The following is a 23,369-nucleotide window of genomic DNA, read 5'->3' as shown; positions in this document are numbered from 1 at the left end:
GTGATCCTGAAAAGAAGTGGGAGAGTGGCGGAACTGGGGTGCCCCTGTTGATCTTCCCGTAGTACGCTGCGAGACGGTGGAGGCGCTTGCCTCTACGGGCTTCAATAATCTCGTGGCAGGAAGGGCGAAAACCGAGTCCCCTCCTGTTCTTGTACTCTTCGATCTCGATTGGGCGGTTGATCCCTTGCCCACGTGCTCCGAGTCCGGAACCCGGAATGTAATTATGGCGCAGCAAGATCTTCCCCACCATGCGGTCGGCGCGGGACGGACCGGCCTTTCCGTAGTCTCGGATGACGGAGATGGTGTCGAACGAATGGAAGGGGAGGTTCTGATCGTCCCCAATACTGATATAGGGGACAGCCGTCTCCTTATAAATCGCATAGTCCTCCTCACCTTTGACCGTGATGAGTCGCTCTTCCACGATGAACTTAAGCTTTTGGTGCAAGGTGGAGGGGACTGCGCCCGCAAAATGGATCCATGGCCTCCCGAGCAGCAAGCTGAAGGCATTGGGGATGTCGAGCACCTGAAAAGTGACATTGAATGAACATGGACCTACCTCGATCAGAAGGTCGATCTCTCCGTTCACCTCTCTCCGCGAGCCATCGAAGGCTCGAACCGCTGTCTTGCTTGGACGAATACGATTCAGATCCACATTCATCTGCTTCAGGGTGGAAACAGGGCATACATTGAGAGCCGAACCATTGTCGATCATGACCCGGCCTACCACGAAGTTATTGCACTTACAGACGATGTGCAACGCCCGCGAGTGTGCGTACCCTTCGGAGGGAAGCTCGTCATCCGAGAATGAAATATTGTTGGAGAATATCGAACCAACGGTTTCTTCAATGAGATCTGGAGCCGTCTCCTTGGGGACCTGTGCCGCCGTCAGGACCTTCAGGAGCGCTTCACGATGTGGCTCCGAACTTAAGAGAAGGGCGAGTAGTGAAATGTGGGCCGGAGACTTGCCCATTTGTTCAACAACCTTATACTCGCTTGCCTTGATGATCTTCATAAAAGCCTCGGCTTCCTCTTCGGTCACCTTCTTTTGTGGGATCGGCGTAGCTTCCGGGGCGATTCCTAATGTCGCAGCAGGCGCCTTTCCTTTGTTCGCGACCTCCGGGTTTTCATACACTCGTCCCGAGCGCGTCACGCCCATGACGCTGAATTGACGCTCGAGGTTCCCGACACTCCCTTCGTAGGTCCACGGAACCTTGCTATCTTGATATGGCTCTCGTGCGGGGACATCTATCACGAATGGGGCGGGCGTGGCATCAAACCCCGCGTACCCTATACCGGTTTCCGCAGGCACATATTCGATTACGAACGGGGCGGATGGCTCCTGCCCGGTCTCGTACTCCCCTATGGCGCAAACACTGATCATGTTAATGCTGGGTCCCGAGCTTGACCCGTGATCGGGAAGAGGATTAACTTGCACGTTCGGAGGTTTGACGGCGTTGAACGTGAGTTGTTTGCCATCAATCATAGCTTGGATCTTCTCCCGCAGCTTCCAACAATCGTCGGTGGTGTGACCGGGTGCGCCCTGATGGTACTCGCAGTGCCGACTCTGATCCTGAATGGTGGGGTCGAAATCGGGGTTAGGCGCTACTGATTTAATCCTATTGCCTGCGAGGAGTTGCCGGTATATGTGGGAGAGCGGGGCCGGAAGGGGTGTGAATTGTCTGCGCCGCGGCGCAGTGCTTTGTTGGTCCTGCGGGGCCGGAGCCCGTTGCACCGGCTGAGGAGTTCTCGAAGCCGGAGGCCTGCTTTGTTGGATCGGAGGGGGAATAGGGACGTAATTGTGCGGGGCCGGCAACGGAAAGGAGGCCGGCGGGGCGGAATAATATACTTGTTGCGCTGGGAGTTGCTGCTGATAATGCACCGGAGGTGGGGCATACGCCTGAGTGGTCGGTGGTGCGGGCGTGTAATTGATGGAATACTGTTGGGGGGCTTGGCGCCCTGAGTTAACAGCATTGACGGACGCGTCTTTTCCTCTCCTGTTTCCCGCGGAGGGTGTCCCAGTAGCAACCTTCTTCGAGGACTCTCCCTCTTTCTTCTCGGCCGGTCCTTCTATCTTGCCGAGCTTAACGCCGATATCAAGCTTCTTCCCGGCGTCGATAAGGTTGGAGAACGAAGACGTGTGAGCCAACAGGTGCAAGTAGTAGGCCCCTTTGAGGGTAGAGTGGAATAATTGGATCTGCTGCGCCTCACTGATCGGGGGGACATGTTTGCCGCTCTAGCCCTCCACTTTACTGCGTAGGCCTCGAAGCCCTGATCCTCGGCCATCTCCATTGTACTGAGCTCCAACAGGGTCGGGGGCGTTTCTGCACAGTACTTGTACTGGTCGATGAATTTGCCCGAAAGGTCCGTCCATGTAGGGATATCCGCGGCTTTCAGTGACATGTACCAATCAAGAGCCGCTCCCGCCAAACTGTCCTGGAACGTGTGGATGACGAACTCTTCGTAGTCCCAGTACTGCAGCATCTTTCCCCTGTAGTGACGGAGATGGTGACGGGGGTCGGTAGTGCCATGGTACCTTTGGAATTCAGGCACCTTAATCTTCGGGGGTAGCCGCATACCCGGAAAAAGACTCCAATCGCAATCGCCGGCATCGAGGCGAGGACCACCTGATTGTAAGGCTTTGATGTTCTCTTCCATCTTCTTCAATCTCTGCTCCTGCTCAGTCCCCATTTCCGGGAGAAAGTTTGTCGGTGGAGCTATGGGGACAGCCTGGGTTGGCGTGCCCGGTTCAGGGATGGGAATGTTTAGGGGAGGTAGAGTTGGGTAAGAAAAGCTGATGTGGGGTTGTGGAGCTTGGAATGGGACAGGCTCGGCTGTGTGAGCAGGAGCGTGGGGGCTCTGTGCCGGGAAGACCATCGGCGGAGGAGCCGCGTAAACCGGTGCCGGAACCGGTATGGACATCGGCGGCGGTACTAGAGTAGTCGGGTTCGACGGTGGAAGAGGAATGGCTGCCGGGAGAGTCACCGATGGCGGAGGGACGTTAGCTGGGAGGCCCGCCGGTGCGTGTATCGCAGACGCTTCAATACCTTCCGGAGCATGGGTCGGCGGGACCCAAGGGTTTGGGTCGACTGTTGGCCCGTACCCCGGAGGCGGAGTAGAGTTCGAGGAGGTGCGGTTTGGAGCTCTGAGTAGGGCCATGAGCTCGGCCATGTCGATAGCCATCTGATTGACCGTGCCCCTTAATGTGGAGATATCGCCTTCCAGTGCGACGATGCGGGCCGCACCCTCTGTAGAGGTGGACGGTGCTTGGGCTTCCGATGTTGGGACTGGTGGCGGGATTTCTCCCGAGTGTACCGGGGGTGCGCCTGCAGGAGTTAGTGGTGGCAGTGCTTGAGTCATGGACGGTTGATAATAAACCGGCGTCGGTGGAGTGTTCTCCTCGGAGCTAGCAAGCTGATTGTTCTGTGCCATCTTCGATTGCAGACGAGTGAGATAACGGTGTGGCGCCAGTTATGGTTACCTGTATTAACAAGTGTGTAAATATCTACGCAAACGAGTTACGTTCTAAAAATAAAAACGTGTGACATAATAAATAAGGGGATGACGTGCATGAGATGCATGGATTTGAAAACTAATGTTGTCACTCGCATTGATTCAAAAGGTTTCTAAGATACAATGCAATTAAAAACAAGCCCTAAATCGTTCTTCCACCGCGCTCAGGGTGCGAGTGACTGTTGCCGTGGAGAGCACCGATTCAGGTGAGGGCCTGGTGGAGGCGTCTATCCTAAGGGGTGCGTGGACCTCCACGGGCTCTCTTCCTGAACCTCTCCAAGGCGACATTCGCTCGTGCCAGCTCCTGTTCGCGCCTCTGCAGCTCGGCGCGGGCCTGGGCGAGCTCTCTCTGTAATTGTCGTTGATCCACAAGCTGCTCGTCTTTCTCTGCGACTTCCCGACGAAGGTGATCTCTCTCGGCCCTGAGGTTAGCAAGCTCTGCTTGAATGGCCACGTTCGGGGTGAAAGACGCTCCCGTTGGTCCGTTATCTTCAGCTCGTGGAGAGTCGGCGAGATCCTCGTGTGCTGTAGGACCCCACCGATAGAAACGGAGGACATATTCCTCGGTAGCCTGGAAATCCTGTTCTTCAAGGGTTGGATGCTCGGGGAAATACGGACGCTCGATGACCACGGTTCGCCACGCGTCCAAAACCCGTTCGATGTCTCTTTGGCGATCCACGGATGTCTGATCCTCCCGCCAAGTGTGTTCGAATTTAGCCCGTGCCGTGTCCTCGGGGACTGTCTGCAGGCTGCCAAACTGCCTCATCACTCGTGCCGGAAAATATGTGGTGGACCCCGCATGACTCACGAGTGGTACTCCGTTAAAATCAGGGCACCTAAGGGCTGCGGGTCCGGGTGGCATCCACGCGGCTCGCCACTTAAAGCCCCTAGGTGGTATTTCGCGAAAAATCTTGATCCACTCGGAAACCTTGCGTTCTTCCACACGTATCAGAGATAATAACTGCGAAATGATCGACCCCGAGCGACTGAAAAACAGGACTGGCCTCACGAGACCGAAGGGGTTTGCATGACTTTGAAGCCACATTTGTAAGAGGATTGGGGACCCTCTCAACCTACGATCAGCTGTTCGTGTGATGCGGTCGAGGGACCGGATAGTCTCGGCCACTAGGCCTACCTCATACTCGCGGCCTCCGACCACTTGGAGGACGACGCTAGCTAAAGTTGCGTCTATACGATCAGCTGCGCGAGGGAATAAAAGAGTCCCAAAAATCAAAAGTAAAACTGCATGACACAAATTCTTTTGGAAAAGATCCCCTCGGACCACGCGTGATTGTGAATCGATAAAACGGAGTAGTTTCGCAGTTATTATCTCTGTACCGCCGGAATATGCGAGTTCGGCCTGCAGCGAAGACCTTTGCACCCCGAGTAGGCGCGAAATTAGAACTGGTCGAGTAGTCTGGAAATTAGGCTCCATAATTCTGTGAGTGACTGTGGTCCGGCCGATGAGGGTCCTATACTCCTCAATAGTAGGCGCGAGCTCGGTGCCCTGGATGTTGAAGACGGCGTGTGCTGGATCCCAAAACGTTACAGCAGCTCCGAGAAAATTCCAGTCTACCTGACGAGCGGACAACAGAGGTACATCTCCGACGAAGGTGGTGATGTAGTCCTGATCAATTCGGCGCAGGCTTATCCATATGCGGTTGATTTCGTCCAGTGGTGGTGTGATCCTGTCGAGGCGCGGAAAGGAGGCCGGGCGCGACATCCCTTACCAAGATGAAAGGAAAATCGACTTAGGATTCATCAATGCGAGTGACACCCTAATTTTGAAAATTATATGATGTATGCATGCGAAAATGTAAATGCCCACGGCTTAATTGAATTACAAGGTGTATGTACATGTCTCTCGAAATTGGAAAAGACTCAAATGGCGCGCAGGCCGACTCAATGGACTGTCGTTGAAGCCGAGTTGGAGGATGGCATGAAGCTCCTGCAGAATGCATGGTTTTAGTGCTACAGGGACCGTGCTACGTAAGGATGGGGGCTCTCGACTCAAGGGTGTTAATTCCTTGAAACCGAGCGGGATTCTTTTCAAGGCCTAAACGGCAGTCGAACTGCGCGCCGTACTCCTACTTCGAACCCCTATCTAACCTATGCTCCTATTACCGGTCGTGGAACGCGACCCATAGGTACCTAGAAGCTAGTATGATATGCAATGCATGTGCGGGAAATAAAAGTGCGTTAAGTAGATAAGCGGGAAATGCGGAAAGCGGTAAATAAACAAGCAAACAAAGCAAGCGGGAACAAGCCCGAACCCTCTAAGTGTCCCCAGCGGAGTCGCCAAGCTGTGCGCACCCGAATTTCATCTCGTCGGGGCACGCGTGCGCGCGCCTATGCAACGCGGCTTGGGAGTGTCCACCTTCCCGGGGACGCGCGACGGACGCACGTGAGAAGGAGTCGCCACTTGCCATTTTACGACCCGAAGGTCGAGGGCCGGCAAGTTACCCGGGTCTAGGGGTACGGGGTACACCTAATTGCTAAGGCATATGGTCTGCGAAACCTGAGGTTCCGAATTCGAGGGTTCTGTTACATGCGAGCCTATATCTCGCATGCCCTATCGGTACTCTAGCTTGTCTAGGCTTGCCATTTTTTATTTAATTACCGCTTAATTAAGTTCCGCTCATCTTACGCGTTTTGACACCGTAAATTCGAAGAAACACTCCAACCGTCCACTCTCCGACCGGGATTCTTACATGAATAAATGTACAACATAAATCCTTACATTGTCCTCTCAAATAAATAAAATACAAATTACAACAACTGAATCCCGGTCGAATCGCGTTCGGTTATTATTCCACTCGTGCTCACCGTGTGGTTTGAAAAGACTGGAATTGAAATTAAGATGCGCGCTCAGTGTTAGGGGGTTAGACCCTGTGATCTACGGTTGGGGCGTTGGACCCCCTATGGATCGTATCCTAAGGGATCGGGCTCGATCCGCATAACAAAACAAGTGCAATAATGTAACAAAACGGGCATAAATAAGCAAACAATTGGGTTTTATTATTGCCGAATTTACGTGAATTAACCAATTATTAACCGGGGTATCTTGGCATGCAAATCCTACCCTAAACAGACAAAGTGGGTACAAGGTGTGAAATCGATCAAGGATCGCCTCGGGAAGGTATTTCGCACTTGGGATTATTTTCGAGGACTTGACGTACGTGACGTCTGTTGTCAAATCTTATGTTTGTGGGTTGCTTTTAGAATTGTTCTATGTTGTGACACTATAGTTGTTACAAGTTATTACCGAATATGGATTCGCTCGTAAGTCCTAGAACCTAACGCCTATCCCGCTATTGCCCGTTTTTGTCTTAACCAAGTATATAATTAGTCCGGTGTTTGTATTTTGAGCCAATCCACCCGAATTAACTACCCGAGACTATGCTAAAATAACAAAAACTCATCGATCGGATAGAGCGGGCTATGCAGATGAAGTTGCGCCTAGACAGGTAGCCCATCCCTACCCTGATACCGTAGCGTTTTTATTATTCTAATCCTAGGGGTGTCGCTAGGTTGCAAATAGACGATTTTGCCCTTGATGTGGAAATTATTTTCGGAAAAGAGATTACGCGGTACGGGCCGCCTCGGCCTGTGACCGGCGCTAACCGATCCCCTGAACCTTCCAGGGTTGTCAAGAACCCCGGAAAACTAAAAGATCGGTTAATCTTTCCGGAAGTGATCTAAGAAGAACTTCCACGTCCCGACCTGAGTTTCCTGAAATCAGGTGAGGCCTCGAGTCAAGACGCGCAAGTCCTTCCTAGACATCCATGTCACATCGAACTACGTGTCTCGAGTTTTATAAAATTTGCAAGTTTTGAGAAGGGCACCAACGCATGTTTGCAACCTATCGACGCGTGTTACCGGTTTATTACCAATTCGTACAAAATTATTAGGGCCAAGTGAATTAATTAATCGTGTGAACGTCCAATTACCCCGTTAGTGAAATTATTGATTAAATTAATTAATGTTTTGCCAAATGCTCTAAATGTTTGGGTTTCGGACCGTCGAGCCAATCATTGATGAACCGTCCGATGCGAATCCTAATTCCCGATCACCTTAGGACTTAAAAATTAATTTTAGGTCGAGTTTGCATGATTAATCCGATTCATGTGAGGTTTCGATTTAAACGATAATGAAGCATTTTAAGCACGGATCAATAGCATATTACCACATCAAGCACGGCGAACATACAAATATACATAACCGGTGCCGCCATGATCATGATAAACACATACAAACATGCACACAAACACGATAACAACGAAATCGATAAAACGGCACCGATTCATGGAAAGCGGAAAATCATGCAAAGCACACACGTTGTCATGTCGTATACATATAATTACAAGAATAAAATATTTAAACATGGCACACACGCTGTCGGTCGGTGATCCAAGTAGGAAAGGGCTGGATGTCTTTGGAAAATGTTCAGGACTGATTTGAAAATTCCGAAAAGTTAAGGGACTGATTTGCAAATTCCGAAAAGCTCAGGGACTGATGTGAAAATTCGAAAAGTTCGGGGACTAATGTGAAAATTCCGAAAAATTCAGTGACTGATTTGAAAATTGCAAAAAGTTTAGGGACTGATTTAAAAATTCCGAAAAGTTCAGGACTGATCTGAAGATATTAAAATAATCGGGACTTGACTGGAAACAATTTTAAAATTCAGGGCAGATGAAAAATAAAAATTGCGTCATCTGTACTGAAATGAGACAAAACGAAAAGTTCGTAAAATCGAGCTTGAGACAAATCTGATCACCCGCACAGCCCAATAACATTCATTTCGCATCATATTCATCCAAGTAAACATTAATATTCAGAAGCGGAGTCCTAAACATGCCACTAAGTTGGGGATTTACCTAGTTCGGGAGATTGGGGGTGAATCTGTAAAATAAAAAAAATTAAAAAAATTTAAAAACGCCGGACGGGTTGGGCTGCTAGAGGGGCCGGATTGGGCCGGATTTGGCCAAACTGGGGTATCGGGCCGAACTGGGCCTTTGGCTGCTGAACTAGGCCGATGAGGGCAGACTAGGCCTGACTGGACCGCGGTTAGTGGGCCGGACCGGACCGCGATGGCTGGGCTGGGCTGGCGTGCGCTGGCCGAGCTGCTGGATGGCGTGCCTGTTCAACCCGAAAAGAGAAACCGACCCGGTTAGCAGAACACGGAAACTCAGAGGGAGAGAGGAGGCGGTTCGGCGGCCGAGCCGTGGGCGAGGCAGACTCGAGCTGCGGGTTCGGCGAGGGAGCTGGAGGTTTTTTTTTTCCTGTCGTGGGCGAGCTGCGGGTCTCGGCGTGAGGTCGAGCTGTGGATCTCGGCGGAAAGTCGGGCCGGGATTTTAGAGAGAGTTCGTGAGCTGAGGGGGTTCGAATCCGGGAGCTGAGGGAGAGCGTGGGCTGTAGGAATTTTTCCGAGAGAATCGATGAGCTTCCGGGATTTTTTCGTCTGTCCCCCCCCCCCCCATTTTTCGTGTGAGCTTCCGGTTTTGTTCCGGAATCGAGAGAGAGAGAGAGAGAGAGAGAGAGAGAGAGAGAGAAATCGCGTGCACGAAATCCATTCGCGTGTGAAGAGGAAGACGTTGGCGTGTGCAGAGGAGTTGGCGTGTGGCAGGCTCGGGTGCAGCGGCGCGGAAGGCTCGGGTCCGTCCCTGCCAGGAGGGAGAAGAAGAAGGAAAGAAAAGAGAAAGAAAAGAAGAAAAGAGGAAGAAGAAGAACAGGAAAATAAATGATGAAAGAGGAGCAGCGATCAGAAGTCAGTGACTTCTGACCGTTGCTGACTTTTTTTTTTTTTTTTTCGAATTTCAAAATCGACGCGCGTATAAATTTAAAAATCTCGTCTTCTTGATCGGACGTCGGAAAAATAATTCGAGACCGCCATCACGCTTCGAAAAATTTGATGATCGATATTACGCGATAAAATTATTTTCAATCTCGAATTTTGTCCCGAATTTTGAAAATTGACGTCGATGCACGCGAAATTTGAAAACGTCCCAAAATAGTATTATTTTTGAAAAATCATAAAATTGGTGCTAGATTAGGAAAATGTGCTATCTCCGAAAAGTCGTGAATACTCGGGTAATTAATCGGAAATACTTCCCTCACGGGCGGCAAAAAAACGACGATTCTGCCCCTCTGAAGCCGGTGGACCAAAATTGGGTGCTGACAGGCTGGAACTCACGAGCTTACTTTTTCTCAGTCACGAGAACTCTCCTTCCCTCACTCTCAATGGCTTCTCCTGATCACTTTCTTTTCCTTTCAGACCACCATCTCTCGGATCATCCTCATCTCCTGCAATGAAGTTCATCAAATGATCCCCTCACCATCAGTACATGACCTTCACGGCCACTCCCTCTCCTGATATTCATTCCCATTCTCATTTTTCCTCGGCTCAGACAAGAACTTAATGGCGTTTACGTGGAGGATAATGGCCATGTGTACAAAAGTTAACGGCCACGTCAGCATTCGACGGTTTTGTTTGGACAGAAGGAGACTGCATGCTAGATTAGGGAAAATTTTGAAACTTCGTGTTTTTTTAGAATATTTTTAAAGTTTGTGCTAGATTAGAGAATGTTTGAATAATATGTGTTTTTTTAGGTTATTTACCAAAATTATTTTGAATTTCTAGCCCCTAATGTGAATTTTTCGGAGCCGTGGAAGACATCATGGCCTAGTGGGGTTCAGCATGTTGCTCAGGCAGCTACGGCCATGAACATTAAGTATGGAGCCCCTGCAAGTTGAAGGCTCGTTCTCGATCTTACAGGAAGACTGGTGTCACCATCAGAAGATCTCTCAATTTAAACTCCCCAGTATTATGGAGAAGCCTGCCATTTCCTGCTGCATTTGGTCCAGAGGATTCAACTACTGCTTCAACAGTGAGTGAGGGGGATCTGGATGGAAGACTTCCAAGCCATATCTCTCTCCATTCGGGGGATCTAACAGCTTCTCTGACTACAGACTATGAAGTGCGCGATATTAGTACTTCTTGCATTGAGCAGTTTGTCAATATGCATGAGGAAGAACATTTGTCTCTACAATCTCGTCTTAGTAGGATAGGAACTGAACAAAATTCAGCATAAGTACCTGACAACAAACCGGAAATGATCATATCAGACCTAATTTCAAGCTCTAATGGCCAGCTGAGCTTCAGAGATTACCACCACTGATGAGTCGTTTCCTGGTCCAACTTCAAGGTTGTATATCACCCCTGAAGAACATCGACTATACTTACCCACCCCGTGTTCATCCACTCTGAGAACAATAACCCAAAAACAACCAAAGACAAGACAATCAAGTCGAGTAGGAGACGCTCCCTATATAAGATCATTCTCCCACTTACTCGGGAAAGACGATTTCAGGGGTATTCAAAAGTTCACTCGTCTCATGCGTCAGTGGACTGTGGTCGTTGAAAAATCCAAAAATCATTATTCAAGAAATGAACTGCTTGAGATTAAGATCGAATTAGACTTGAAAGAGCAAAGTTCCTTCCAAACGAGAACAAACTTGATGTTGGTGCTCTGCTGATTGTCTTATACATTTCCATATAATTCTCATCTTCGGGGACTGGCGCTTCTGAAATATGTACAGATTAATTTGTTTCCTCTGATCATCTTAAAACCAAATCGAACATAACATCTCAAGCATTTCAAGATCAACAAAAGAAACCACAAGTGCCCCACAGAATCATGTAGTTGCTTCTTTCTTATCCACCAAATTCTCTGTTGTGTAGATTAGACACGCCTGTTACCATATGCAGGTTTGGTGAATGACCTCTTCTTCTCTCGGGTTAAGAAGTTGCTAGTTGAGTCGCCGAATGATATGATAGGGACCTTGAGCCTAGGCGAGGAGCCAGAAGTTCCTGAAGGTCTTGGTGTTCAGCAGGTACCCCGCGTTTTGACCTTTTCTCTGTACAGCGACGCAAGCACAGCTACAGTTCTCGATCAGATATTCTGCCGTGTCCGCCACTCTCACCCCTCTCAGTGAACTTCCTTGCCGCTTCGATCTGTTTCCACATACCAAACAGGATGTAAAGTCATATATGTTCAACTTCAGTTTATGTAACCGTTACGATATCCAAGCAATTGTCTACACAAACATCGATTCACGGTTTTCGGGATTCATATATATATATTTTTTCCTGAAATCACTTTTTAGCAAATAATCTTACAGATGAAATAAATTGAGTGTTAAAACAAAAATAAAATAAATGTCAAAATAATTTTTTAAGGAAAGGAAAACAAATTTCACCCTAATATTGCTGTTGAAAGGCTCCTCCTCTGCCCAATGATGAGGACATCAACGCCATGCAACTTGCTCTGTAAAAGTATCATGGAAGCCTTATCCCTCCCTCCTTCCATCTCCACCCTCTCCGTTCTCACCCGCACGCTTGGCTGAGCCGCCTCGCACACTCGCCTCGTCTCCTCGAGAAAGTCCCCCTCCACGCCATGGTAAGAGAAGGTGAAGGAGCCGCTTGTGCTCCCGGTCCCACCACCTGCAGGGAAAGCAATGACGCCGGACTGCCTGAACAGGGTCGAGAGAGTGTTCCTCCACGAGTTCGGGCTGTCCACGTAGAGGAGGATGAGCTCGTCGCGCTCAACTACCCCATGACAGAGGGCATACTGGAGGGCGCCTGCAGCCTCCCTGGTCGGCTCCACCACCACCATGACCCTCCGGGGAGCAGGCAACGTTGGGTTTCCGTTCCTACCACATTCCATGGCGCAGAGGCAGCGGCCGTGGTGCCTCTACCTCCTCCTCCTCGTCCTGTGGATGTTCCTCGGCCTCTCCTCCTCCTCCTTCTACCTTGGACCGTCAACGGCAGCCCAATAGGGAAAAAAAACGCCCCAACAACCGCCCAAACAGAATCTACGAGTCTGTTTTGGGAAATTAGAGGAAGTGACACGTCATCTGACGCTGTCATTTTCCCTTTTGTTGTTTGTGTCGATAAATGATCGATGCTTCCCTGACTGGACCGTACGAGATGACAACAGAAACATTAAGAAGTTTCACGGTTTTGTTTTGTTTAAGGATTCAATCCAGTAATTATTTGTCTGGTTCTTTGCCTAAATTTGGTTGTTCTAGTTCTATTCCCTTGATTTTCTCAACACCCTAGAGAAAAATTTAGCGCCATAAAATTAAACGTTAAATATTATGGATTTTCATTTCAGAGCTGTGATATCGCAATAAAATATGATTTAGTTTGAAAGAATTATACAGACCATGATCAACGGCCAAAAGAAAACGAACCGAACCATAACTACTCTTAGGCTGGAGCAGCTAGCATCCCAGAGATATATCTCTGTTCCATAGGACTTGAGATTCAATGATTCATCATGTGGCTTCCTAGTTGAAGAAGTTGAATCCGCACCGTTGGCTTTCCACACTAGTCTCAACTCTCAACCAGTACTACTCGGATTCAAGTCAGAACCTGCTTAATATCCACACGCGCATGATCTGATTTCCGAAAGAATAGCTGATCATATGTAAGAGACGGATGTTTCTTTTCCTCTAGCAGAATGTAGACCAGTAGCTAGGAAACAGTTGCCTTTGAGGCAAAATCTGTTCCAAGAACAGGATGTCCTGCATGCCACTTCAACTCGGAGGGAACCTGCATTACAATTTCTAACGGAGTATTTCCATGTCCATCTGTCTTGGTGGAATTAGTAGCGCAGAGTTCACTGAACTGTGACTTAGAATGGCGTCTTTAATCCTCACCAACTTTTGGATCCAGATACTATGCAGGAGACATCTTGACAAAAGCTGCGGTTGTATGCGGAACTATGTCACTGTCAAATTTACCTTTGCAATGTTTCGGACTCTCTCTCACGTCGATAAGCATAAAGCAACCTCAACACCACCCTCCCGATCCTCTTATTCCTCCGACTCCTCTTGCTTCTACCCCTCTTCTTCTCCTTCTCCACAATAGGTGGTGATGCAGGAACCCTGTCAATCCACCTCAGAGGCAGCATAGCAGCAACAAACTGAACAAGAATTCCCCCAGCTAGGCTTGAGAAGTCACCCGATGTTATCCCGATTAAGGAAGCCAACCCTACACCAAAAAATCCACTAACTATTGATGATAAACATAGTGCCGATGCTAAAAAGGACATGAGAGATCCCTCGCAACCCCTCGGGCACAAGTTCGCGAATAGCACAATGAAGGGCAGAAGCTTAAACTGCGCAATTGCCTCTGCTAAGCTCGAGAAGCAGAGGACAAAGATCTCATTTGGGATTCCTATTCTGAGGTTAATCTGTTTCACAAGGACGAGGTCCAGAAGAAGAGAGAAAGCATAAAGGGCCTGAGTACAACCAATCAACTTCCTCATTGTGACACTCTTCCAGAACCTATCGAAGAGAAACGATGCTGAAAGTGCAACCAATTGGCCAACAACCCTGGACATTCCAAGAACTGCAGGGTCCAGATGAAGGCACTGGGTTTGATAGCAGAAGATGGAACCTGACAAAAGTGGGACCATAGCGATGGAAGACACAACCCAAACAAGGGAACTTGAGATGGTCTCTTCTTGAATTGCCCTCCGAAGATTGGACATTTGGCTCCCCATAATGCCCAAGATAGAAGAACTCTGTCTGTCGTCGTAATGGGAGGTCTGCGCTTGTATTCCGAGAGCTTCCTCTTTAATTGCCATAGAAATAGCAAGCTGGAAAATCAGTAGGATCGAGAATACAAAGAACATGGTCTTGGAAGCTGCAGTGGGCCAGAAATATCCACCAAGGAAGTTCCCAAGTATGCCCCCGACAGCCGAGGCCATGAAAGCATAAGACTGGAGACCATTTGCTCTGTGTCTCTGACCGTACTCAGCTACGAGAGCATCCATTGCCACCTCCGTGATGGAGGCTCCAAGATTACTCAGAAGGACACAGGCCATGAGGTTTGGAAGAGCTTCCCGAGCTGATGGGATCAATGCCAGTGGGCCCCACGACAGAACCTGCAAGAGGACTGTAAAATCCATGCCTTCATAAGCTACACTTTGATTCTATGAAACGGAAAGGGGAACCTAATAATTAATACTGAGGCTCATTGGTTAACCAACCACGCACTTCATGTCAAGAAAACTTATCCACTAAGCAACAGGAAGCTAAATTCGTTGCTTCATGAAGCAAGTGATCAACAAAAAGCAAAAAGATATAGCAAACAAGTCCATCTGATTCCTCAGCTCAATCTACTCAAGAAAAACCAAAACTTTACTGCATCCACAAACAAATCAAGTATCCTACCCAATAAAGAACAGATTAATCCGACTTGACAATTTTTCTACCGTGGCAGACATATAATGAGAGAGAAGGCATACAATCTCAGTCCAACTGACTAAACCAATCCAACTCCGATGCAGGAACAGAAGCAAATAGAATTGACATAAATGGGCATACAAGAAGGACGAATATCACGCCGAGAGATAGTTCTTTTCGACAAACTAATGAGGGTATGGATCAACAGAGCTTCCGGCCAACATCACTGAAACAGCCATAAGAAAGAGCGTCAATTACAGCAGTAACCGAGACGACTCACCTCCGATGGAAATATAAGGCAACCTATGAGCACCATTAATGTAAAAAGCATCGGATAGGATGCCGTATAGCGGCTTCGCCACCATTGGAAGGTTCCCAGAGTTCTGAACAAGCTGCAGAGCAGAAGGGTGGAGACTGAGGTTGTGGGCCATGTGGAAATTCAGAGCCAACCACGGGAAGCACCTGAACCCCTGAACCCAGTACCCGAAACCACACAAAACCGACATCTTTCCGGCACCCACCTGGGAAAGGCCCTTCCTTTCCTCGAACCCGCCTCTGCTCTTGCCATTCTTGGACAGGAATTTCAGCTCCTTGGAGCTGCAGCTCAGTGCAAGCTCGCCTTTGGGGCTCCTGTGGATTCTGCACAGGAGGGTGTCGTTTCCCCGGCTCTTAGGGACGGGGACTGAGAAGGGACTCAACAACCGCGTTTCAGGGGAAAGAGCAGAGAGTGACATTGCCTTTGAGTTGATGAAATCTCAGCAGACCACAGTCAATGGTCACAGGCAGGACGAGGTTGTTGGGAGACAGAGGAGCCTCCTTAATATTGCGAAGGTTGCAGCAGATCAAGCAGAGGAGAGGAGGCATCTAGAAGAGTGTATTGGAGGGTTTTCCGGGTTGGGGAGAGCGCAAGAGGATTCTAGCATAAATACAGGTCTGTGTATGTATAGATAAATATAATTGTGTATAAAAGGTCCGAGGCTGTCTCATCTCACGGGATGGTTTGGCGGCCGTTTCAATTGTTTATTGATTCGGCGGGGCCCTGTCTTGTCCTTCAATGGCGAGACTTACGTCCGATGGCGACTCCTCTCTCCCAGTTTCGCCGATAGCACGAAGCCTTTCCCTGTCGCAACCAGTCTACCGCTCTCCCCACTTGAAGTGTAAAAATATAAAGAAATAGGGATATATATGGTGATGGATTCAATTAATAAAGCTCACAAAATATTATGTAAATATTACATCTTATCATGACATATTAGAATTTAAAGTTAAACGAAGAAAATTCATACCGAGGATTTTACTCCTTAGTGAATCGACGGACTGGATAAATTTGCACACTAAAAAAAAAAAGAACATGAAATCTAGATTAAAAATTCTTAAAAAGGAATATTTAAGAACCTTAATTTTACGATTGTTTTATTTAAGAATATTTAAGAACCTTAAAATGCATTATGTACACTGTAATATTAAGAATATTCAAAAACAACTTTGTAAATGACACATTAAGCCAAAAATTAAATAGAACAAAAAACTCATAATTTATTAAATAATATTATAAAAGTAAAATTAAAAAATCGATATTTATCATTTGAAAATTAAAAAAACAAAAGTATTGTATGCAAAGAAATGTGAAATATTATTAGAAAATTGAAAACTGCTTTTGTAAATAACCCATTTATTAAAAAAACAATCATAAATAATATTATAGAAACTAAAAAAGAATTAGAAACTTAATATTTCATATGTAGTCTTATTTAAAAAGTCAAACTATATTATGTTAAAAAATGCATTATTATTTTTTAAATATGCTATTACTAACAAAATATCATTGGAAAATCAAAAAAGATAATATCTTTTGTTTATATCTTATTGAATATTAATAATTAAAGATTATAAAATTTGTAATTCATATTATATCTTTTATTTTCTCGCTATTAATTCTTTGGAAAATGTGTTCATTTTGTCCTCTAAATTTAGTTGTTTTTTCTATTTTAGTCCTTTTTCTACTTTTTTTCATCGTTTACATCCTACAATTTTGGATGTTTTCCTATTACAATCCTTTTCCTTTTTCTTGGTTTATTTCCATCCAATTCTTTTGCTTACTTTTCTATTTTTTTCCTTTTATCAAATTTTTTATTGGAGAAATTTTTAATTTGGTCCTTAACCTTTTGTAGTTTTCTTTTTAAACTTATTATTTTTTAGTTCATCTTTTTCTTAATATTAGACGTTTTATTCTTATAATTCTACTACTTAATTTTCCATAATAATGCTCACACAACATTTTAGAAATAGAATATTTTTTAATTTTTTAAAAAATTAAAATAATAAAAGCAAAATCATGAACCTATTTGAGTTAATGAGAGGGAGCAAGCGTTTAGGATGTAGGCAATCTCGGCAATGTTAGTTTGGGTTGAAACCATCAGTACCCGAATTTGCAAGCAAAGAAAGGGAAAAATATAGAAAAATAGAGGCAATTGTACCTCAATAGCCACCAATCATGCTTGTGATGCAAATGAATGATGTCGTAAAGTACAATAATGGTTGTGATTGCAAAGAGAAACATTGATATATCAATAGGACTATGGTGACCTCTCCTAGGATGGTGGTGCTCGGCGTCATCCTCTACCATCGCCTCTCTCCTTCTCAAGTTATCATCCTTCGTTTAACGACCAGCACCACCCCAGTTGAGGTTACTTATCCCTCAACTTCGAGTAGATTCATATACTTCATGTTATTATTTTAATTTATTATTTATTTTTTAATTTTAAAAAGTAATTATTTTTGGTGGACTAAAAGAATGCAATAGTAATTTTGTTTGCAAGATATATCATGTTTGTAAGAAGTTTAATGTTGAGGTAATATTTGACGAACAAAAAAGAATTAGGACAAAAGGAATAGTAAAAAAAGATTGAGGACCAAATTTACATTTTTTCTTAACCAAAAAAAGTCAAAGGTATTGGATTAAATCGAACAAAAAAAAAGGAAAATGATTGAAATAAAAATGCATTCAAAGGTATAGAATGTAAATGATAAAAAAATAGAAAAGGAACTAAAACAAAAAGTAACCAAACTTATAGGACCAAATGTATAGTTTTCTTTTTAACTTTAAGTTATTTCACATAAAAGAAGTTATTATTTTGTATCTAATTTTTGTCAATAATCGTATTTTAAAAATAGTGAGGGGTAGCATCCATAAAAAGAATAGAGGGGTAGTTTTGGAATTTGAGCAAAGACATAAAGGTATTTATGGTAGTGAAATATTGAGAGAGGGGTAGTTTTTGAATTTGAAAAGAGATGCAAGAGCATTTATAAAAATGAAATGTGGATAAACAATAAAAGTGAAATAAGAGTAAATAAAAATGTGAGCTCCACACTTTTATATCAGTAATATATATATATATATATATATATATATATGTGTGTGTGTCTTTAATGAATTTGCACTACCGGGAAAAAAAAAGAAGAAGAGTTTGTAACTGAAAAAAATTTCTTTAGAGAATTAGAAGGTCCAGGATGCTGGGATGAGTGCGGGAACCGTTTCCCACCGTCAATTTTCTCTGAAAGTTTCTTTAATTTCTTTTGGAGCAACATGTTATAAAGGAAAGCTTACCGAAAAAAAAAATGTTATAACGGAAAGGGCAATAAAAGGCAACCATGCATTTCCCACCGTCAATTTTTCTAAAATATTGCTAATTTTTTTGGGGTCTGAAAAGACAAAAAGCATGGGTAAATGTATTCATGATTCGATAATCTGAAATTTTGCAGTACAAACACAGACGACTGAATATTATTGCATGATTACTGGCATTGAAAAGAATTGAGTCCGAAATTTCGTAGCAACCTCATTGCTTAAATATTTGTCTCTGCAGAGAATTGATTCTCACACTTTTTCGACCTGAAATTTTGCTGTACAAATACTGACGGGGACTGAATATAAAAATTGCTTGATTATCTGGTGTTGAAAAGAGTATTAGAGTTCTAAAATTTTACGATTTTGAAAAGAATCAAGCTAGAAAAAATGCTAAAATTTTGTAGCACAAGTTTTAATGAGGATCGAGTATGAAATTGCCAGACTATTGGATCTGAATTTTCTTAACTCGTCTAATACTTTTAAATTTCGATTTATGTTTTGGTACGTCTTTATTTCTAACTGTTCCCCATCAGATTTTATAATTCTTCTTTTCTTGATTGATGAGGAAAAGGTTGAAGAAGAGCAAAATGAATGAAGAAAGACGCGCACTAAGTTGATGGAGGAGATGGCCCCGATTAAAGGATAAACACGTGATTGCGCCGTTAGTGATAAATTATATTATCTTATGGTACTGCACCATGGGTGATCGAGCAAAGAGAAATTCTTTTTTTCTGAATAATTCATATCATTAATGGTTAATACGAAGTCACAATTACATTGTTACCCAGGTTCGGATATTCTTGGAAAAATATAAAGTGAGTTAAAATTTGACACTGAGCCAAATTGGCCTAGGTCATGAGCTAGGGTATTATCCGACATGGGAATGCATGAACATACCTAGTCCATAAAGCAGCTAAGGTAGAAATAATATCCGTGACTATGCTCATAATCTCCCACGGTAAGGTTTGTGGGTGCAAAACAATATCTACTAACATTAGGGCATCACAATTCACAACATAACCAAATCTTGGTGAATCCTCTTTCTGCAGCTATTGAGAGTGCAAGGTGTGTCGCTTGGGCCTCTACTTGGAGTGGTGTGTCCTCGTGGGAGATCTTGAACCACGAAAGTGTTGGAGGACACCGCGGATGTTGTAGAACTCCTAAAAGGAAAGAGGTGTTGTTATTCCAGGACGCATCCGTGCCGATGATGCTCCAATTAGGCCCTGTGGATTGTTGGATTGATTCAAGCTGCAGGGGCGGTGTGGATGAGTTTCCTTCTTAGTTTCCTGCGTTTTGTCCTCTTCTGACGTGCTCCCTATAACAGCTTTTGATTCTCTTGATGGTTTGGTGGAGATCTCCTGGTTTCCCTACATGTAAGATATCATTACGTGAGTTCCATAACTGATAAATAATGATTGCTACATATAAAGAAAATTTAGCATTTATCCTTAATATTTGCTATTAGTGAGTGTGGTGGGCAGGCAACAAAATTAATCAAGTCTTTAACAGGAGTATTCGGTAAAGCACTTGACTGAACCAAGGGAGACATTCACTAGTGATTCTCTAAAGATGAAGTTTGAACCGTTCATGGATTTTCAAATTCCATATGGATTTCCATGCAATTTGTTTATTATTATGGAATCTATGCTTTTGATCTGCTAGGTAGAAGGATTTGACCTAGTGCTTCCCTGACGATTTCGGAGTCCATACTGCTGCATCTTTATTGTCTTCTTGGGCCAGGTGGATTTTGAGAATATTTTCCTCGGTATCTTGCTCAAAGAGATTAGTGAGTAATGGAATGTTCCATCTTTTTGGATGGAATAACATTAGACCACGTACCTTAAGCTCCGAATTTGAGATTACATTTAAATTGGGGGAGGGCTTTCGATCATGCATACTTAGGATCCATGGGTCGAGCCATGCTGAAATGGATGCACCGTTACCTACAGATAAGCATGTATATACCTTAATGGTATCCTTAACACTACTGGAGATATTGGCGAAGGAGAACTGTGATTGTAGAGCTTAGGAAGTTTCCATATTTAGCCTTTATAGCCATGCCAGCAAGGCTATTGTTTGCTTTTGTTAGTGCCCAAGCTGTTTTAGAGAACATGACCTTTGTTTGAGTCTTCTGCTCTTCTGAAGCCTAGTCCTCCCTCTGATTTTGGTTGCAAATGGACTCTCAATTCTTTGGTGCATAGGAGCTTCCTTCTTCCTTTGTTGTGCCCCACCTGAATTTTCCGGTCACTTTGTTTATGTTGCTTAGTGTGGATTTCGGTAACCAAAAGAGTGACATGGTGTAGATTGGGGTATTATTGATAACTGAATTGATCAGAGTAGCTCTACCCGCCTAGGAGAGTGTTTTTGCTTGCCACGATGCCAGCTTGCCTTTTATTTTGTTATTGAGGAATTGGAATGATTCATTTCTTTTCCTTTTGATGAACAGTGGATTTCCTAAGTATTTGGCATCTTCCTTTAGTTTCCTCATCCCAAGGATGACTTTTGTAGTTCTCCCGGTGTTTGTCGATGTATTCTTAGAGAAAAAGAAGCCTAATGAGCAATTAACTTATTGTTTTGACCAAGAGCAGAATTTTTCCAGTATGCTCTTCGCATCTCTGACGTTTGTTTCTGTCGCTTTTGAGAGTATAAAGAGATCATCTGCAAACATTACATGTGAGATTTGTGGCCCGCTCCTGCTTATATGGATGCTCCTAATGTCTCCATTGGCTTCAGCCCTATAGAGAATTCGAAATAATATTTCCATTGATATTACAAATAAATATGGTGAAATAGGGTTTCCTTAACAAATACCTCTGGATGGCGAGAAGTGTCCGTGGGGAGAGCCATTGAGAAGGATAGAGAAGGTAGATGTGGAGATACATTGGTAGATCCAGGATATGAAGATTGAATGTAAGCTTAGCTTTTCCATGATCTTGATAATGAAGCTTCATTCTAACTTGTCAAAAGCCTTCATGAAATCAATTTTCATCCCGATTTATCCTCTTCACGCTTTTGTTTTCTTCATCATGTGGAGTATTTCTTGCCAAGTAGGCCATTCTTATTGATCCATCTTCCTTCAATAAAAGATGTTTGGTTTGGGGAGATGATCTTGTCGAGTAGTGGTTTGAGTCTATTTGCAATTATTTTTTAGATGATTTTATAGCATACATTGCATAGGCTGATTGGTCTGAAATCTTTAAAAGTGGAGGCTCCTTGGCATTTTGGTATGAGGCGGATGAAGGTATTGTTCCATTCTTTGAGTATAAAGCCTGAGATGAAGAAGCTCTTTATTGCGAAGAGAAATAACGGCTTTATTGTTTCTCCATAATGGTTATAGAAGAGTGAAGGAACTCCATCTGGGCTCAGTGCTTTAAGGCTTGGGCCTTATCATCTGGGATTTGGATTAGCCTTTCATTTTCAGATTATGTGATGGTGCTATTGATCAGGCCTTCCATATCGTCCAAATATGATTAGGTGGGAAGTGTTGAAGAGATCTTGGAAGTTCCTAAGAAAATAGTTGTTTATCCCTTCATGGTCTTGAATCCATTCCCCATTATCGTCCTTGATGGCTGCTATATGATTTGATCTTTGTCGGATGACAGTTGAGAGGTGAAAAAATTTAGAATTTTGTCTCTGTCTTTCAGCCATAGCTCCCTCGACTTTTGGCGCCATATAAGGCCTCTTATCATGAGGTTTTCTTCAAGATTTGCGATGAGTCTTTCTTCATGCTTCTTGGTCTCAGGTGTAGGATGCCTTGCTTGAATTTCTTCAAGTTTCTCCATGATTCCTGCAATGTTAGTGTTGCAGTGCCTGAACTCTTCTTTGTTTCATTTCCTAATATCTTTTTTGACCGTTCTAATTTTTTAAGAGAGTTGGTAAACCTTCCTATCACTGTTTTATTCCAAGCAATTCTCACAACATCCTTACTAGATCCAGCACGAGTCTAAGCTTCATCAAAGCGAAAAGGTCTAGGTTTGGTTGATGATTCCATCCAAAGTTTCAGGAGAATTGGATTATGATCATATCGAATTTGCTGGAGATGAAAACTCCTACTCTTGGGAATATAGTTCTCCATTCATCATTTGTTATTGCTCTGTGTAAGCGTTGTCTTATGGAAGCTAGACCTACTCTCTTGTTTCGCCAAGTGAAAGGATTGCCCGTGAAACCCAAATCTATGCAACACGACTGACTAAGAAATGTGTTAAGGAATGAGCGAGAAGATGAAGCATAATTATGACCGCCTAATTTATCCGTTGCATCATAAATTTCATTAAAATATTCTACTATTAGCCAAGGTTTGTCAATATCTTTTGCAAAATCAACAAGTTCAGCCCAAAATATCGGTTTTGCATGCATATAAGGGGGTCCATAAATTGCTGTAAGTATCCAAGGGGCAAGTAAAACATGATGTTCAATTGTAGCATGGATATAATAAGGAGAAGATTTTTGGATGTTACCTTCAATTCAGTGTTCTAAAGTAAGTAGAGGCTACCTGTTGCGTTTGAGGATTCTACTATGAAGATACCGTCAAGGTTACACTGTTGTGCTATCTTGATACAGTGCCTGGAGCTTGATTTTGTTTTTGAAAGGAAAATCATACTAGGCTGGTGTTTTCGGACGAGAAGACGTAGAGTTCGAATTGTCGGTTCTCCCCTCATTTCCCAATAGTCCCGAGCTAAAAGACACATGGCTTTGGCTGGGGCTTGATAAGGCCGCCTCGTCAGCCATTTGGACATCGTCGGTGCTAGCTTCGTCTTCCATCTCATCGATGTAGTAGTGAGTCCCCGATTGGGAACATTTGTTGGTGCGAGTAAAACACTAGTTCCTGTGAGGGGTTCCAATCCTCCATTGTCTCCATTGCTTGTTGTGTTTGCCAGTCTATATACATCTCCTCTCCTATAGTTCTTGCCATTTTCTTTAAAATTCTGGAGTATGGAGCTGCTAAATTGACGTAATCTTCCAAAGACATTTCGTT

General features: G+C 44.4%; 3 protein-coding genes across 3 annotated transcripts; all 3 read right to left on the bottom strand.

Annotated features, from left to right (window-relative positions):
- Positions 1-654: 654 nt before the first annotated feature.
- On the bottom strand, positions 655-3,429 carry LOC116191988. The gene is made up of 3 exons (XM_031520363.1): positions 2,295-3,429; positions 777-2,166; positions 655-658 (listed from the first exon to the last, which is right to left on the bottom strand). The coding sequence occupies exons 1-3, from the start codon at positions 3,427-3,429 to the stop codon at positions 655-657; spliced, it is 2,529 nt and encodes an 842-aa protein (XP_031376223.1).
- Positions 3,430-10,983: 7,554 nt separating this feature from the next.
- LOC116191990 lies at positions 10,984-12,576 on the bottom strand. The gene is made up of 2 exons (XM_031520365.1): positions 11,770-12,576; positions 10,984-11,524 (listed from the first exon to the last, which is right to left on the bottom strand). The coding sequence occupies exons 1-2, from the start codon at positions 12,234-12,236 to the stop codon at positions 11,359-11,361; spliced, it is 633 nt and encodes a 210-aa protein (XP_031376225.1). The 5' UTR covers positions 12,237-12,576; the 3' UTR covers positions 10,984-11,358.
- Positions 12,577-12,674: 98 nt separating this feature from the next.
- On the bottom strand, positions 12,675-15,881 carry LOC116191989 (probable folate-biopterin transporter 8, chloroplastic). The gene is made up of 2 exons (XM_031520364.1): positions 15,047-15,881; positions 12,675-14,476 (listed from the first exon to the last, which is right to left on the bottom strand). Exons 1-2 carry the CDS (start codon positions 15,498-15,500, stop codon positions 13,314-13,316), a joined length of 1,617 nt encoding a protein of 538 aa, XP_031376224.1. The 5' UTR covers positions 15,501-15,881; the 3' UTR covers positions 12,675-13,313.
- Positions 15,882-23,369: the final 7,488 nt, after the last annotated feature.

Source organism: Punica granatum, unplaced genomic scaffold (assembly GCF_007655135.1).
Source record: "Punica granatum isolate Tunisia-2019 unplaced genomic scaffold, ASM765513v2 Contig00644, whole genome shotgun sequence".
NCBI classification, from domain to species: domain Eukaryota; kingdom Viridiplantae; phylum Streptophyta; class Magnoliopsida; order Myrtales; family Lythraceae; genus Punica; species Punica granatum.
This window is presented reverse-complemented; position numbering and strand designations above follow the sequence as displayed.